The following is an 18,861-nucleotide window of genomic DNA, read 5'->3' as shown; positions in this document are numbered from 1 at the left end:
CCACACAGGTGAGACCCTACCTGGAGTGCTGTGTCCAGCTCTGGAGTCCTCAGTACAGGAAATACATGGACCTTGTCGTGGTTTGAACTCAGCTGGCAGCCAAACATCATACAGGCAGTTGATCACCCCCTTCGCCCTGGTGAATGGGGGAAGGAGACTGAAGGAACACAAGGGGAACTCGTGGGTTGAAATAAAAAAAAACCAAAACAGTTTAGTGATTGTAATAAAACAATAACAATAAGGGAAAGTACAAATGAGTAATGCACAATGTGATTGCTCACCACCTGCTGACCAATACCTAGCCCGCTCCCAGACAGCGATCCCAACAGAATGAAGATCCTGCTGTATCAGATCGGAAATGAGAGAGAACCTGCCTCCTTTATATACTGAGCATAACGTTACATGATATGGAAGACTCCAGTGACCAATCCAGGCCTGGCACTCCAGCTGTGCTCCCTCCCAGCTCAAGAAAATCCAATTCCAGCCAAAACCAGGACAGGACTGTTGGAGTGGATCCAGAGGGGGGCTGCAAAAATGATCAGAGGGCTGGAGCACCTATTCTATGAAGACAGGCTGAGAGAGTTGGGGTTGTTCAGCCTAGAGAAGAGAAGGCTCTGGGGAGACCTTATAACAGCCTTACAGTACTTGCAAGGGGCCTGTTAGAAAGATGAGGACAGACATTTTATTAGGGCCTGTTGCAATAGGACAGGGTTAATGGTTTTAAAATAAAAGAGGGTAGATTCGGACTAGATAAAAGGAAGAAATTTTTTACAATGTGGGTGGTGAAACACTGGAACAGGTTGCTCAGAGAGGTGGTAGATGCCCCATCCCTGGAAACATTCAAGGTCAGGTTGGACGGGGCTCTGTGCAACCTGATCTAGTGGAAGATGTCCCTGCTCATTGCAGGGGGGTTGGAATAGGTGACCTTTAAAGGTCCCTTCCAACCCAAACTATTCAATGGTTCTACGAGGTATACAGAAAGTGGAAGTAGAAACATGTAACCTGTCAGGAATACAGAGAACACTGTCTGAGACACAGTTAGGAAAGCCAAAGCCCAATTGGAATTGAAGCTAGTGAGGGACAACAAAGGCAACCAGAAGAACTTCTTTAAACAAGTGACAAAAGGAAAAGTAGGGAAAATGTGCACCCACTGCTGAACGAGGCAGGAGCCCTCGTGAGACAAGACATGGAAAAGGTTGAGATACTGAATGCCTCCTTCACCTCAGTCTTTACTAGCAAGACTGGACTTCAGGAATTCCAGGCCCTGCAGACAAGGGGAGAGTCTGGAGCAAGGAATATGTCTTTGAGGGAAGATAATCAGGTTAGAGAATACCTAAGCAAGCTGGACATATGTAAGTTCATGGTGCACCCATGAGTGGTGAGGGAGTTGGCAGATGTCATTATGAGGCCACTCTTGATTCTCTTTGAATGGTTATAGTGATCGACAGAGGAGCCTGATGACTGGAGGAAAGCAAATGTGTCTCCTGTCTTCAAAAAGGACAGGAAGGAGGATCCACAGAACTAACTACAGGCTAGTTGGCCTGACGGTGAACCCTGATGGAACACCTGGGCTCCCCATTAGAAGAGAGATGTGGAGCTACTGGAATTGTGCCCACCATAGAACCACGAAAATGCTTAAGGGATTGGAGCATCTGACAGATGAGGAAAGGCTGAGAGAGCTGGGACTGTTCAGCCTAGGGAAGAAAAGGCTCAGTGGGATCTCATGAGTGTCCATAAATAACTGAATGGAGGTTGTTCTTAAAGGTGCACAGTGACAGGACCAGAGGCAGTAGTCACAAACTAAAATACAGGAGGTTCTGTCTGAACACAAGGAGATACTTTTTCACTGTGAGGGTGACTTGGCAACTGGCACAGATTGTCCAGAGAGGTGGCGTAGTTTCCATTGTTGGAGATACTAAAAAGCCATCTGGACGCTGTCCTGTGCAGCTTGCTCTAGGTGACCCTGCTTGAGCAGAGGGGTTGGGCTAGGTGACCTCCAGAGGTCCCTTCTAACCGTAGCTATTCTGTGATTCCCAGTATTGCGTTTTGGGAAGCATCTAAGCTGCAAGGAGGGCAGGTCTCCATTGTCTCTGTGTGAGCTATACCACATACGCTAACAAATACTCTCAAAACTTGAAGCAGAGGAGGTGATGTTTCAGGCACATTAGTTCTGTATAGAGCTTGCTGGTATCTCGTTGGCACTTCCTGACCTTTATTCTTCACCCTTTGAGAAAGCAATGAGCAGATCTTTTTGGCAGTGCTTACTGTGTTCCTGCTGTGCAAATCTGACATTGCTCCTTCCAAATTAGAGCAGGCTTCGGAAAGAGTAAAATTGTCTGTTCAATACAGAACGTAATCTTTTCAGCTGTACTTGATCTGATGTCATTCTATGTAGCATCAATTTTTGTGTTCATAGCTTGCATTTGTCTTTTAAACAATGTATAATTTGCTAAAGATAATGGAATTAACTGAAAGTGGCAGGGTTCAGGAGACATTTGACGTCATGTATGCCGTTAGTCATGTTGTAATTGTCTTGGTGTTATTTGTCCTCATCAGCCATAAAAATGACTCTGTCCCCATGCCTCTTTAAATCTACACAACTGTACTTTTCAGTGACAATGTAAGGGAATGAGATTTTTTTCAGTTTCAAAGCATGGTTCAGCCTAGAGTGTCAGGTGAAGGCAAGGTCCCACTTTGAAAACAAACAAACAAATCCCTACTCCTGTTCATCCTTCTCACTTTGAAGGAGTAGGATTGATGACTTTGTTGAACTGCTTTTAAGACAACAGTGATTGCTCTGAGGTGTTAGCATATGTAGGTTAAATTCATCAGTGTCGGATTTTTTTAATACTGAATTTTGTCAATAAACAATATCTCAACCGTCCTTTCCAGGTCTTTATTTTTCATTTTATAAGTAATAAACAGTCCTATAAATTTAAAATTCAAGATTATACAAATTTTCTATTTGTGGTTAGGTAAAACAGTGAAGTTGAATTTTGCATGTCTTTTGTAGTAGGATTTTAATCTATACTAAGCACAAAATAAGAGTTTTTCAGTATCAGAGGACACTAGCTGTTGCTGCAAGTATTGATATTAGATATGAACCTGAACTGAGATTTTTCTGAAATGCTATCTGCATTTTCCTTAAACTGAAGCTTACCAAGAGAAAACTACTTAACAACTTTGGAGTTCATAATTTCATAGTTCTGTGCTATAGATAATTTGCTACATCATCTGATATGCAACATTTTCAAAGGTTGTATTCAAAAGACACTTTTTATTCCATGGAACATGGAAAATGCTTAGAAAATTGGACACTGGCATTTATCCTCTGGAGTAGAAGAAAAAATGTTAACTGCTTGTAAAGTGAGAGAAGATGACAATGAACCAGATACGTTTTCAAGATGGATTTATTTGGAGTCTCTTTGTGCAGCCCACCACATTAATTAAGACTGTGTTTTGCCCTTGATATCTTCTTTCCACTTCTCACTTCAAACATGTGGTCTTCAGCAATAGTAATAGCACCTCCAGAAAACAAATGTCTGGGTCCCTTTTCTATCTCAGAGAGCTTCTGATAGGACAAGGGCATCCTTGGTACTAATTTTCAAAATTATTAAAAGTAATCAAAACCTGCAATTATATCAAGGCTGCTTTTATTTCAGCCCTAATAAATGTGTGTTTTGGGATAATGTAGATCAGAAAGCTTTTGGCTATAAGTTTCATCAAAAATAAATCCTCAATTAAGAGTTTCTTCTAAGATTCCTTTTGGGGAGTAAGACAGATCTGATTTTAGTCTTCAGCTGTAAGAATGATATTCATAACTGACACTGTCCTCCTCTTCCTTCCCACCGCATGCACACATGCTTGTGCATATTTCTGTGATACACATTCTCTGTAAAGATTTGGCCAACTTTTATGTGAAATATCTTTTGATTCAATTTTCAGAATTAAATGTTATCACTACCAAAGCTGAGGAAGATTGGAAGTTTTTAATTTTATCCTTTCCTTTGGCTCAATCACTCTCTACTTGTAAGCCATTACTACTCAGTTGTCACTGAAGTGCAAGAATTGAATCTTTATTGGATTCACTTATCACAGTGGATGCAATTTAATGTGAAATTTAGCAGTTAAGAACTAGATGTTACGATGTTAATCTTCATGTCTTGTTTGAAAGTTAGTGCAGCTTTTTGTCCTGTCACTTGGTTGCTCGTGATCTATTTGTGGTTTTTTTGAAATGTTATGGTTTCCATAAAACAGTGAGGTGTGTATAAAGCCTGATTAGATAAATTTTAAGGTTTAAGCTTTTTAGTAGGTATTTTTATCACACACTCTGCGTTCAATAATGGCTTTTTATCTCATTCTTTAAATGCTTTCTATGGTTTTCATGATAATGGATTTAAGACTAAGTGTTTGCTCTTCCTAAGGATAAAGGGCAAGTGATTAAAAAGTTAAACAGTATTTGTCCTGCTTAAATGAATAATTATTTCTAAATAAGGATATGACTTGATTCTTGCTCCAAGTTATCAAAGGAAAAAGCTGTACTTACGACTCCTGAATAGAATTCATTGATGTTTTAAGTGAAAGATGCATAAAACTTGATTCTTTTGTGTTTGATCTGAAGAAAAGCAGAAGTAATATACTTTACTGAAATAAATTTTCTAAGAACAGTGAAAGCTCACCAAAGTTTATTAATGCACACGTTAAGTGGATATCAGTTTGCAAAGCTCATGTGAAGATGCTTTCAATATTCTGATAACATTTGTAAATATGGTTGTAGGTTACAGAAAAACCCATTTATCTTTTGATACGAAAATTAGCAAATGGTTTGCTAGGTGGAAATGCAGTTTGGGTGTGCAAGTCAAGTAACAATACTTCCAGCATGTTGAAAAGTTTTTCACTTGCCAAAGCCTTTTTGCTGTTGTCTTAAAAATACAAGTCACTTAGTCATCTATCATAACATATAATTAATTTATGTTGACTTGCAGCATGGATTTTGAGCTATCATTGCTAGAAAAAGCTTGGCAACTTTGGGGACTAGAAATGGGATACTTCTTTATCAGGAGCCCCTTGCTGGAGGAAAAACCAGCATGCTGAACAGAAGTATCTTACAGGCTAAATGAGGTCTCGGAGGGGCAATTTGGACTGTGCTGGTTCAGTGCACAGCACACACTCACGTAACTTTTAGGAAGTTCCAAGGAATTTTTTCATTGCTAAGCTGGGGCAAAGTTATAGGTATGTGGTAATAGGATGTAAAATGTGCTTACATGGAAACTACTTTTGGTTTGAAGTTACTTCTGCTGTTGATTTTGGGGGATGGGGGTGGCAAAGTTGATGGAAACTTTTCCCTTCTTTTTAAAGTATCTGTTTTTTAGCAATGCAGACTTATTGGGATTTCATTAAGTCAAATAATTATTATATAAATTTTTTACTAATTAACCTTCATAATCCATGTGCTTGTTTTCCAGTAAACCTGATATGTCTCGATTGAGGCTGGCAGCAGGGAATGCTATTGTGAAGTTGGCACAAGAACCTTGTTATCATGAAATCATCACCTTAGAACAGTACCAGCTGTGTGCGCTAGCCATAAATGTAAGGAAATTAAGTGGGACTTGTGGGTTATCAGCAAATGTATGAGTATACATGTTGTTTGTTCTGTATGTTGTGTATACTTGTGATTTTTTTCAAATTTGATTTTATGCAAAACGTTCAGCCTTGGTGTGAATTTATTTTCCCACTACATAATCCTGAAAACTGATTGTGGGTAAGAATTAGATCTACAGTACTGGGCTGTCCAGTGGGGGAATGCTAACTTAAAGCAGTGAAATGTTAGAGTATTGATAAACCAAGGAATTCAGTACTGATTTAAAGTAATACCTCAGCTGTGTTATGACATTATTAGAAATTGAAATGAGATGATGTAAAGTACGTTGGACTGTGGTGACAACAGGGACCTTGGTTTCTTCATACTTGGGTAGAATATATTTGGAATGCAGGGGTCTGCAAAGATAGTTGGACATCCTTTAAATATTAGAAGAGATAGGGAGAGATTTTTCAGTAGATGTTGGAATTTTCATCCTTGATGTCTGCCTGTGAGCACAAAGTAGCAGGAAGGAAATAACTTTCAGATTTTAAATAGAGAGATAGAGATTCTCTGTGTTCCTGTCTTGTAGACTTAGCAAGTTCTACAGAAATTGATTCACATCCCCAAGAGTAAGGTGATCATAGAGGGACTCATGTTGATGTTACTTGTACAAAAGTTTTGTAAAGTCAGGAGAATCCTCTGAAGGAAACCCCTCCAGAAGATATCTTCAGTAATAATGATATTCCATTCTAGACCTTAATTCGTGTGACTGGCTAAAGCTTTAAAAGCTGCAACCCGTTTTAAATGTCAGAAGATTTGAAATTCGCATTTAATAGTAGAAAATACAAGGTATAGCTTCTGTGTGGATATTATTTATTTTCATATAGAGTGTCTTTTTAAGTTCTTAAGTTGTCTGGAGTGGGGGTACAGTTAGGCTAGAAAAATCATCCATATACCAGAGTAAGACAGTCTGTATTAGGCTTGTATATTATTTTAACAATGATTATGTGGATTTTAAGCTTCTGTGTTCATGTGGAAAGCAGCCCTTACTCAGTTCCCAAATGCTATTAAAAAAAAAAAAAAAAAGAAATGGAACAAAACTTAAAATTACTCAAGCAGATGAAATCTAACAAAAATGCAGCAGAAATTGAGTGGTAATAACTGAAGGTCTTTATATCCAAAGCAAGGACTGATACTTTTCAGTCTTCCTATTCCAAAACCTAATAGAAATGTTAGTCTTGGGTCAAAAGAAGTTTTAAAGATTTTTACACTTAAGAATGAAATTAGTAGAGAGGAAAATAGCCACTTATTGTAATGACAAATAAGATCTGCTTCTGTTCTGGAAGGGATAATCTAGCTGGATAATATCATGCTAGACTGGCCTTGCCAGTATAGTATTTGCGTGTTCCATTTTCTTCTCATCCCAGTGATCGAAATCTGTTCATTTCTTCGGTCATTTCCCTCCTGTGGCAAATTTTTGTTTATTGCAAATGTTAACCTTGCAGTTCTCCTCTCAGAATTTGCCTTCATTATGTGGACTCTTTCCAATACCTTATGTGCAAGCTCCTTCTCTTCTGTCACTTCACTTCTTATTTTCCAGCTATATCAGTCTTAACTGTTTGTGGATATTGATAACAGATGCATTGTCACTTTTTTTTGTTTTCTTTGAGTCTAATGCTTATCTTGCCTCAATTTTCGAAAGGGAATTTTGAGAGCTGAGATTTAAATTAGAAGAACATAATAGGGTCATCAACAGTTATAAACAAGTTAGTATCACATCTTGCTATAGAACAGTTTGGGTCTGAAGGGACCTCTGAAGATCATCTCATTCCAACCCCGCTGCCATGGACAGGGACATCTTCCACAAGACCACAGAATCATAGAATGGTTTGGGTTGGAAGGGACCTTAAAGATCATCTAGTTCCAACCCCCCTGCCACAGGCAGGGACACCTTCCACTAGAGCAGGTTGCTCAAAGCCCCGTCCAACCTGGCCTTGAACACTTCCAGGGAGGGGGCAGCCACAGCTTCTCTGGGCAACCTGTTCCAGTGTCTCACCACCCTCACAGTAAAGAATTTCTTCCCTACATCTAATCTAAATCTACCCTCTTTCAGTTTAAAACCCTTACCCCTCGTCCTATCACTACGGTCCCTGGTCAAGAGTCCCTCCCCATCTTTCCTGTAGCCTCCTTTAAGTACTGGGAGGCTGCTATAAGGTCTCCCCGGAGCCTTCTCTTCTCCAGGCTGAATAACCCCAACTCTCTCAGCCTGTCTTCATAAGGGAGGTGCTCCAGCCCCCTGATCATCTTCGTGACCCTCCTCTGGACTCACTCGAGCAGGTCTGTGTCCTTCTTATGTTGTATGCCTCAGAGCTGGACACAGGACTCCAGGTGGGGTCTCTTGAGAGTGGAGTAGAGGGGGAGAATTGCCTCCCTTGATCTGCTAGCCACACTTCTCTTGATGCAGCCCAGGATGTGGCTGGCTTTCAGGGCTGAGAGCACACATTGCTGACTCAGTTTTCCATCCACTAGTACTCCCAAGTCCTTCTCCGCAGGGCTGCTCTCAATCCACTCATCACCCAGCCTGTATTTGTGCTTGGGATTACCCCGACCCACATGCAGGACCTTGCACTTGTTGAACTTCATGAGGTTTGCAGGGACCCACCTCTCAAGCCTGTCCAGGTCCCTCTGGATGGCACATCCCTTCCCTCCAGTGTATCGACCGCACCACATTGCTCAAAGCCCCGTCCAACCTGGCCTTGAACATCTCCAATGACAGGGTATCCACAACTTCTCTAGGCAACCTGTTCCAGTGTCCTACTGCTCTCATTGTCAGAAAACTTCCTTATGTCCTGCAGGTGCTGATATAAAGTCTTTCTCAATCTTCCTTATGAGCTCCCTTCATATATTGAAAGGCCACAATAAGGTCTCCCTGGAGCCTTCTCTTCTCCAGGCTGAACAACCCCAACTCTCTCAGCCTGTCCTCATAGCAGAGGCATTCCAACCCTCTGACTGCTTATTGTGACCCTCTTCTGGACCCGCTCCAACAGGTCCTTGTATTTCTTGTACAGACAACTCCAGATCTGGACGCAGTACTCCAGGTGGGGTCTAACCAGAGCAGAGCAGAGGGGGAGAATCACCTCCCTTGACCTGCTGGCCATGCTGCTTTGATGCAGCCCAGGATACAGTTGGCTTTCTGGACTGCAAGCGCACTGCTGGCTCACATCACCACCAGTGATGTTTTCATCCACCAGTGTCCCTAAGTCCTCCTCTGCAGTACTGCTTTTAATCCATTCATCCCCAGCCAGTATTGATACTGAGGATTTCTCAGTCAGGTGCAGGCCTTGCATTTAGCCGTGTTGAACTTCGTGAGGTTCACATGGGCCCACTCTTCAAGCCTGGCAAGGTCCCTCTGGATGGCATCCCTTCCCTCTGATGTATCCACTGCACCACTTGGCTTAGTGTCATCCACAGAATTGCTGAGGGGTGTACTCAATCCTGCTGTGTCATTAATAAAGATATTGAACAGTACCAGTCCCAATATTGATCCCTTAGCGACACCAGTTGTTACTGATCTCCATTTGGACATTGAGTTTTTGACCGCAATTCTTTGGATGCGGTCATCCAGCCAGTTTCTTATATGTCAAATAGTCCATATATGAAACCTGTATCTCTCCAATTTAAAGACAAGAATGTTTTGTGAGACTGTATCAAAGGCCTTACAGAACTCCAGGTAGATGACATCAGTTGCTCTTCCCGTGTCTACCTATGCAGTCATTCCATTGTAAAAGGCTTCTAGATTAGTCAGGCGTGATTTGTCCTTTGTGAAGCCATGTTGGCTGTCTGTAATTGCCTCCCTGTGGATATCCATGTGCCTTGTTGTAGCTTCCAGGAGAATCTGCTCTGCTGTAGTATCACTTTTATTACTTTTTCTTCTCATTTATTGATGTTTCTTTGCCTTTTGTGACTTTCTTGTTTACTAGAATTTAGATTGTAGGCTCTGTCAGGACAGGAATTATGCCTTTATTTTTCTCTGCAGCTCCTAACGGTTTTTGAATATTTATGAATAATTTTTCTAGATCTTCTTGAGATCTTCTGCAGTTTCCTTTCGCTCTGCAAGGCTATTGATCAGATCCTCAGATGCAGAATAACTGTAACGGTTTCGGTGACTTTTGCACTTACAAGTGGTACTGTATTAATCTCAAATGGAAACTATCTGTATATTTGTTTTTGAGATATTTGAAAGTGTACATACACATACATATGTATTTATGCTTGGAATGTTTAGTATTGGAATCCATTTCTTGATGGTGGACACTGATTATTCTAAAGTTTATTCATTCTTTACTATCAAGTCTAGCCACAAACTAGGACATTCAAGTGACGTCAAGGCCAACTCTAGCATTACATAATTTAATTTACAGCAAATTCTCTTTAAGTGGACAGATCAGGAAGCAGATTAAACAAAAGGAAAAGCTTAATTTTTGAGGTCTGTAGCGGTTGCACAGGTTCTGTTATGGTTCTGTGCTGGCTCTTTTTTTTTCCTCTGAGACTGCCATTTTGTAATGTGAAATGAGTAGAATACAAAATTAAGTGTGGTTGCTAATTACTGTATTAAGGTTGCATTGGTAAACAGAGACATTGAGATGATTAAATGCATGTAGTTTTAGTCATTTTAATATAAGTTATGTATGTGTTTGGCCAAATCTGTAAGGTCACCAGCAGTTAAGTTCTTTGATTTGCAGAACAAATTTTGATGTCAGCAGAGCTTCATATTGGAATAGAGTAGAAAATAATTGAGTATAGTGTTAAGTAGTTCAGTGTTTAACAGGCTTTAAAATCAGATTTAAGATCTAATAAGCTTTACTGTTGGAAATGCAATTTTAATTGTATTTAGAATAAATCTTCTGGATTGCATAAGTTTCATTTGTTAAAAAAATCCCAAAGCTTTTTCAGTTTCCTTTGTCAACTCTGAGAGTGTTTTAATTGTTTAAGCAAATGTTTGTCCATTTTCAAGAATCAGAGTTGTTTCTGAGGGGTACATGCTGCTTTGCAAATATTTTATTTTTTAAAAAATATTTAAATGGTGAACTTCTGATGAATTGGCATTGAAATCTGAGAAGTTGATACATACCATTGGGGTACTGCGTGGGTTTTATTTGTATGCTATAAAAAATGTAGAACTTGGTTGAGTCTGGTCCCCCTTCTCAGTGAACTAGTGTAACTGAATTTAAGGTTATTCTCAATATTAAAAGATAAATAATAATAATTCTCATTTATGCCACACAACACCATCAGTAACAATGAACTATACCTTCCTTTGTCCTCTGAGTCAAGGAAGACATTCCTTGTCAACATACCAACTAGGCACAGGTCTCTTCTAAGCTCTCCAAAGGCTTTAGACTTAGATAATGTTACTGAGCTGGAAAAGAGGGCTATATCTTAGCCTTCTGCTGGTGCATGGATTTGCTATAAAGAGGCAATAGATCTTGAGTAGGTCTCATGCATGGTTTGGGTTTGTGGTCTTGGGTTGCTTCAACTCTGGCTACAGCAGGCATTTCAGGGTTTCAGTCCATAGAGGGAAGACTGTGGCTTGAAGCACGGAAGAGAAAAGGGGGCTTAATAAATTTCTTCTGGATTCAGGGTTTTTTGGGGGATGGGGGTGGGGGGGGGCTTGTTTTATCTAATACATGATCTTTTTTGATGCCATCTGCAGATTTGGAAGACTCAGTGTTACCAGTGGCTAGGTTTTGTCTGCACTTCTGGTTGCCTATTAACTGGAAACCCTTTTCAATTATTTTTTGTTTTGAAACTGTCATTTGACTACAATAGCTGCTTATTCCTGTTAATGTTTTTTCTACATATTTAGAGATAACAAATCTTTCCTCCTGACCTTTTTTTAGCAGGTTAATCATGCCAAGCTGTTTTGGTGGCCTTGTTTACCTTACGCTTTTCTGTACATTTTCTTTCGTTTTCTGCACCTGTTAACCTTTCTTGGCCTGTGTTACTAAATGGTTTGTGGTATATTGAATGGTGTCTTAAAGTATGTAGGTTATTTTCATACAGAGAATTCTAATGTTCATGTTTTTTTCTGGAAATACGTTGCTTAATAAATTGTAGAAGTACATTTGCCACTTTCATATTATTTTACTTGGCAACTATCAGACGCAGGTTATTCTCTTCCATGGTCAGTCATAGTTCATAGGTTTCCACAGTATAATGGAAATGCTTCGTAGTCTCTTCAGCATTTGACCTTATCTGGTAAATCTGTTGAATTCAGTTTCTGATATTAATGGCTTGATGACAGTGTATGAAATTGCAGTAGTAAAATCAACACAGTGGTTACTGGGGGGTAAACAGTGTTTCAGTGCAGATCTCTGGCTCTACAAAGCAAGTGGTCCTATTGTAAACAATTTCATTAACTCCATGTCTCAATAGTATGTTAAATTAGGCCTTGGGTCCTGTGTATGATATCTTCCTGTACAGTTTCTGAACCTTAACTCTTCTTCTGATTTTTAAGGGAAGCTTCAACTGATTAATTCAATTTAATTGCTCTGAATTGGCATTAAAAAACATTCTTACAATTCCTATGTTTCTGTGGCTGCAAGGTCTGAAATTGATTTAGGCATATTTACCCAGGCTTCCATGTTTTATTGCACAGTCTATGTTACTTTTAGAAAATATTATTGTTATCTTTTTTTAATAGGATGAATGTTACCAAGTGAGACAAATATTTGCTCAGAAACTTCACAAAGGTCTTTCTAGACTACGGCTGCCACTAGAATATATGGCTATTTGTGCACTGTGTGCAAAAGATCCCGTGAAAGAGAGAAGAGCTCATGCTAGGCAGTGCCTTGTGAAGAACATAAATGTCAGAAGGGAATATCTGAAGCAACATGCAGCAGTTAGCGGTAAGAGAACAGAAGTCGCTTTTTGATACAAGTGCTATAGTTCAAATGTAAATGAGTGAACTGTGAAAATATTGATGATTCTCTGTTTTTGTAAATAGAATGGCTGTAAATTTCACTCAGAAGTATCTAATGAAAACTGAAAGTAGAGTTCAGATTTTCTTTTAAGTTCTCTTAAGTTCTTTTACCAGGTATTTCTGAGATCGTTCAATTTTGTTAGAAGCTGTACAAATGCTTATGCCTAAGTATATTGCAAGTGAAGTAGTTTTTAAAGGAAGTTGTGTGTACTGTTTGAACTTAATGGTTAATTATGTTGTAAGGGAAGTGACAATGATTAATTTTACTTCATTAATTAATAATATGCAACCTTAATGACATAAATGCTGCACTAAATTGACTGTCTTTGTGCTGCTCTGTTGAGTAGCTTATCTTGTCTTATGCTGTCAAAGGCTACATTTGAAGACACTTCAGGATGAGTTTATGTAATTCCTTCTTCCTAGTGCCAGCGGTCTGATCATCAGAATGCTTTATAAATTATTATAGACTAATGTTCAGCTATTTTTTCTTTATACAATCAATCCTTTTCCCTTTTGACTTACTCAAAGCTACACCCATACAGTATGACAACACTGGTATATGGTCATAGAAAAAGTAGACCTTTATGAAGAGCTATGGGCATTTTCAAAAAGAGTTTTTGACAGATTACTGATGGTTTGGCCTTTGTGAAATGAAGGGGATTTTTTCATCTAGTCTTAGGATAGACCAGACCTGTTTTGTGAATCTGATCTCTCAGATGCTGTCACATAACTGATTTCCTTCTGCATTTATGAATCACAGACTTTATATTAACCATGTCAGTCTGTGTGTGCCTTAGTCCCCTTAGACTTTGATCAGAGAATAAGTCTGCAGAGAAATCCTTTTGTGTATTAGACTTTAAAGAGAAAAAAAGAAAAAAGAGTGGTGCGTTTCTCCCTCCTCAATAACATGTAAAAAAGAAAAATCCGTTGAGCAAATGCCTTTAAGTCATCCTAAGACTATTCCTCTTGAAAGTTGAAAACTCTTTTTAGTTATGTAGGAGGAAAGTATAAGCACTCTCATGTGATTAAAAGTAATTGCTGATTTCGTAACTGTATTAAGATAGATGCTGCAAAGTTACTATCAAAGATCTGTAGGAGAAATTAAGAGGAGCCTAGGTGTGTGTGATTCTTTTTATCCAGTAGGACCTCAGAGTGTGCCTGACTATTTTTTTTCTTGCTGAAAGACTTGCCTTGACTGATGCCATTGATTTGATATCTACTATAATCCTTGAGGAGTCTGGATTAAATATAGATTGCAGGATTTCAATGTTAACTTTGTGACATTCGGATTTACCAGTCTGGGCTTTTAACAAATAAAATGTCTTGAACTGTTTGCATCTAAAAACATCATTCTTGCAGTAGTACAGCTGAGGGTCAGTTCTTGTAAGATCATACTATTTAAATGTGTATGTGTGTCCCTCTGTTATTCTCCATACTGGCGATGCAGTAATTCAGGGTAGTAATGGCGATAGTACCTCCTTTGAAAAGCTTCCACAAAAAACTAGAACTGAGAATCTGCATCTTGGATTAATGGAGGTGTCTTTCTGAATCTATAAATGTGTAGTTTTGTGATACGTTTTTTCTTGAAAACTTGGTACAGGTGAGGAGGATATCTTTCAGATATTTTGGGGGATTTCAGCATTTGTTGAAAAGATGGTAAATTTCTGAATACCTTGCCTAAGGAAAACTTCCTAAAGGCTGGTACCAGACAGTAAAATGCCTCTTTCCTCTATGCTGACCTTTTACAGCCTGGCAGGAATTACTCTCAGGCCTCTTATATTCTCTAAATGCTTATTCAGAGTGGAAGCCACTCAAGATTGAGACTTATTTTGATTGTGTATCTGTTACTAGTTTCATCTAGGTAGAGACTTGTGTCTTGCATAGGAATCTTTGTTTTCTAAGGCTGGGCTTTTACTTGAAAGTCAGTAAGTGGAAAAATTGCAAGAGTGAAAGATGAATTTTTTTAATGAGTTTCTTTCTTAAATGCTCATAAAGGCCTGTTGTGAGGGGTTTTGACACGTTCTAGTTGCAAATGCTGGTAGTTCATGTCCGTAAAGCCACCCCACCTTTTGGGTTGTGTGTGTCCTCGTTAGAGATGAGGAAAGAATGTATAAATGCTTGCCATGATGGTAGTTAAATATGTGTCAACATTTGTCTTTTTCCTGTTTTGTCTGGATCTGGTTCACTTTGTTTTGCAGACCCAGTTGGAATTACTATAGTTACATTGGGAATTGTACAAGGCAGGAAGTTAATGAAACGCTGAGTTCATGAGCTCTGTTGAGGCTGCTAATTAATACAAATAATAGGGGGTTGGTTTGCCTGGGACATGTCTAAGGCAAGCCAATTTTGCTAGTGTTCTGAAATCATAATTATGTTCTTTTTCTTCCCTGCTACATCTTTATTGTTTTTATTTAGTTACACAAACAGCTGCTGGCTAAAATGCAGGACAGTGCTTGAAGAAGTGAAGGATGCTTTTAAAGTTAATAGTGGAATGTCAATTGAAAGACATTAAAAACTGCTTTACAAAGTACCCTGGATTTCAATTACATAAATATAGCTTGAAATAAAAAGAAATTGGGTGATTTTATTGTTTCTTTCAAACCTTATGATGTCTTGCACTCTGTGTAGTAAAGATGTTACTTTTGATATTTAACTGCATCAGCTGCAACGTCTGTCTAAAAGTGTATCCTAGGAACTTGACAGCACTATTTTCTGTGGGCCTTTATTAATTTTGAACACTTTCCTTGCTATTATGAATGAATCCATATGTAGGCTGTGCATTGTCCCTGTTTATGCAGACCATTAAGAATGGGATAGATTGAGTAAGACTTGACTTATGCATGGCAGTTATTTAGTCTTGTGAAATTTACAATAATGATGTATTTTATTTGATGTGCACAAGATATGTCAAACATATCTCATGTGAATACATATATTAGAGATAAAAATGGCAGTGCTCTAATGTATTTTAAAATAGTTTTCAAGTTTTATTATATATAATGATTTACAGATGTTTGGACTTATTCATAACCTAATATGGAATGGTTAAAAACTTACTGAAAAAAGATTTTTCGAGACTTGGTCATGTCTTTCACGACCACTCACTAGCTCAAAAACATGAATTTTTCAAAAGCAGAGCCAGCCCTTACTTAGGACTACTTCAAGTTTTAGAGGATGCTAGAAAAAGTTTTGAATGCTTTGAATGTCATAGAATCACAGAATCATCTAGGTTGGAAAAGACCTTGAATATCATCCAGTCCAACCATTAACCTAACACTGACCATTCCCAACTACACCATATCCCTCAGCGCTATGTCAGCCTGACTCTTAAACACCCCACAGGGATGGGGACTCCACCACCTCCCTGGGCAGCCCATTCCAACGCTTAACAACCCATTCTGTAAAGAAATGCTTCCTAATATCTAGTCTAAACCTTTCCTGGCACAACTTGAGGCCATTACCTCTTGTGCTATCGCTTGTTACTTGGTTAAAGAGACTCATCCCCAGCTCTCTGCAACCTCCTTTCAGGTAGCTGTAGAGGGCGATGAGGTCTCCCCTCAGCCTCCTCTTCTCCAGACTAAACAACCCCAGTTCCCTCAGACACTCCTCATACGACATGTGCTCCAGACCCTTCACCAGCTTCGTTGCCCTTCTTTGGACACACTCGAGTAATTCAACGTCCTTTTTGTAGTGAGTGGCCCAATAGTCATAGTTCAGTTGTGCTGCTCTGTTCAAGTGTGATTGAGCCTTTCAAAGTCAGTCCACTACTACTTTGGTACAGCTTTCATGTTACCTCCTGTCCCTTCTTTAAATAGGTAAGGTAGGCTGTGGGTTTGGAGAACACTGTGACAATTTGACTGCAAAGCCCCTGCAAAGGGCATTTCTTTCTGTTCTGTTGGCAGCAAGGCTCTACTCTGCAATGTCCAAAGAAAGAATAGTAGCTTATCCTGCAATTGTGCTGGTCTCACATCTTGCAGTTAATATGGATTTTGTGATCTATACTCACTTCTGTTCTTGAAAGTCTTTGACTTTGAACTGAGGAAAGGATTGGGAGTTGGGGATGACTGTGGCTGTATTCTCAAGGTAGATAGAAAATATGCAGCCCTGAGTGAGAGGTGCTTGAAATGTTAATTTTTGCATGCATGAAACATCTGCACATGAACCATGAGATGCAACATCATAAAGAAATGATAGGCCCACGTGTCTATACTTAATGTATGCTGACCTTAAATTTTTCTCTTTCCTCTGTAGTAGAAAAGCATATTTCTTGGTATGTAGTTTTTTGATGCATCTTTCTTCTGCTTTTCAGAGAAACTGTTGTCACTTCTACCAGAGTACGTTGTTCCTTATACTATCCATCTTCTAGCTCATGACCCAGATTATGTCAAAGTCCAGGACATTGAACAACTCAAGGACATTAAAGAGTAAGACTACTTTTAATAATGTTATTTCTAGAGTTTAAACAACTTAACTTTATTCTAAGTAAAATTTTAATTCGTTGTGGTACCCTGATACGCTGTCCAGTGCACATATTTCTGTAGTTATTTCTGTAAAATGTTGTGAGAAATGGTATATATGCATTTTTAGTGCTCTGTGGTATCTTACAGAGGAACCTTCACCTTCTGCTCATCCCACTATTTTTCTAAAGAAGTGGTTTCCCCGGAGTTAGATGGGTTCAAATTCATAATACTAATAAAACCTAGAGTAAATAATTTTCTCAACTGTGCATTTTTATTTATGAAGAGTACTGTATTTCTACTTTAGGTGCCTGTGGTTCATACTGGAAATATTGATGGCTAAAAATGAAAACAACAGTCACGCGTTTATCAGGAAAATGGTAGAAAATATCAAACAGACTAAGGATGCTCAAGGACCAGATGATCCAAAAATGAATGAAGTAGGTGATACTTTTTGATTGGAAATTGCATTTAACTCTGGCCTGCTTCTGGAAGTGAGTTGCTTTTGGTTTACATACCAACTTTAAAATGTCTTTCAATAGAATAGTATGTGGGAGAAGATACTTTATATACTGTAATGATATTTATTGTAGTTTAGATGACAGTTATTTTCCTATGCTTCAGTAGATCTTGCACATTTGCAAGGCAGTTGTAATAGTTTGTGGTCCTTCTGTTTTGATCTCAGTAAGATTATTAAACATTAACTTTAAGTATATGTAAACTATAATTTTTACTGCTTAAATCATCCACTAAAGTGCTTTGTAGTATTTCATTTCAAAAGTGCAAGAGTAAGCTTAGTACAGGAAGAAAAATACATGCATTAAGATGTCTCCAGTGTGTTTTGTGTAGTGAATGTATCAAACCCTGATCTTGTTTTTGAGGTTTTTACATTACGCAATGTACAGATTTGTCACTTATCTGGTTTTCCCACAGAGATTAGAATTTATTTCCTTTTTTTTTTTTTAGCTTTGTCTTTGAAGCTGTGATATACACTATTCTTAAGTGTAGAAGGATAATGAAAGCTAGTTCTCTTCAGCTGCTGGGCCTACACTGCTTTTGTCTTTTGTTCCTGTATTTTACTACCCTGTGATACACTGTTTAAGAGCAGGCTAATGTTTAAGATTATTGCTTTTAAACCGTGAGTTCTTGTACTTCTGTGCTTGAAAGGTACTGTCTTTTGTTGAGATTTGCAATGTGTTATTTATTTGTTTTTTAAAATTTTATTATTTACAGAAACTATACACAGTCTGTGATGTAGCAATGAATATCATTATGTCAAAGAGTACAACATACAGTTTGGAATCCCCTAAAGACCCTGTACTTCCAGCCAGATATTTTACTCAGCCTGACAAGGTATACCTTGGCATTTAAATTTTCTTGAGATAAATCTGTTTAGATCTTTGTTAGTGCTAATTCAGGTGGTTGGGGTTTTTTTTCAATAGTTCTTGTAACTTCAGATTTCTCCCTATTATAATGTAGTTGAAAATGTATGTACGTATGCATATGTTTTCATAAATATCTATATATGTGTACAAACACTGATGTTTCACCCCCCCAATATTATTGTTCAGGTTTAAAATTTCAAAAGTATAAATGATGTAAAGAAAATGTTTCAGTACTACCTCCAAAATGTGTATATCTTGTCCATTGATTATTGCTGTGATTTTATTCCATACACGCCCCCCTCCTTTCTTTACAGAATTTCAGTAACACCAAAAATTATCTTCCTCCAGAAATGAAGTCTTTTTTTACTCCTGGAAAGGTACGTATGGTGGGGGGGTGGTTTTTTTGGCGCTGTATTTGCGATTTTGGTTTGGTTTGTTTCTGTTTGGTGTTTTTGG

General features: G+C 38.5%; 1 protein-coding gene across 3 annotated transcripts in view; it reads left to right on the top strand.

Moving 5' to 3' along the window:
• Positions 1-18,861, top strand: part of PDS5B (PDS5 cohesin associated factor B) — a 119,650-nt gene that overhangs the window by 79,410 nt on the left and 21,379 nt on the right. For all 3 annotated transcript variants that reach the window (XM_074859849.1, XM_074859851.1, XM_074859848.1), the window contains exons 24-29: positions 5,466-5,589; positions 12,285-12,489; positions 16,873-16,987; positions 17,328-17,460; positions 18,254-18,373; positions 18,720-18,782. In XM_074859849.1, coding sequence (XP_074715950.1) covers positions 5,466-5,589; positions 12,285-12,489; positions 16,873-16,987; positions 17,328-17,460; positions 18,254-18,373; positions 18,720-18,782 — 760 coding nt within the window. The remainder of the gene's footprint in view (positions 1-5,465; positions 5,590-12,284; positions 12,490-16,872; positions 16,988-17,327; positions 17,461-18,253; positions 18,374-18,719; positions 18,783-18,861) is intronic.

This window comes from Strix uralensis, chromosome 2, assembly GCF_047716275.1.
Source record: "Strix uralensis isolate ZFMK-TIS-50842 chromosome 2, bStrUra1, whole genome shotgun sequence".
NCBI lineage: Eukaryota > Metazoa > Chordata > Aves > Strigiformes > Strigidae > Strix > Strix uralensis.
The sequence above is the reverse complement of the archived record's forward strand: the minus strand, read 5'-3'. Positions and strand labels throughout refer to the sequence as shown.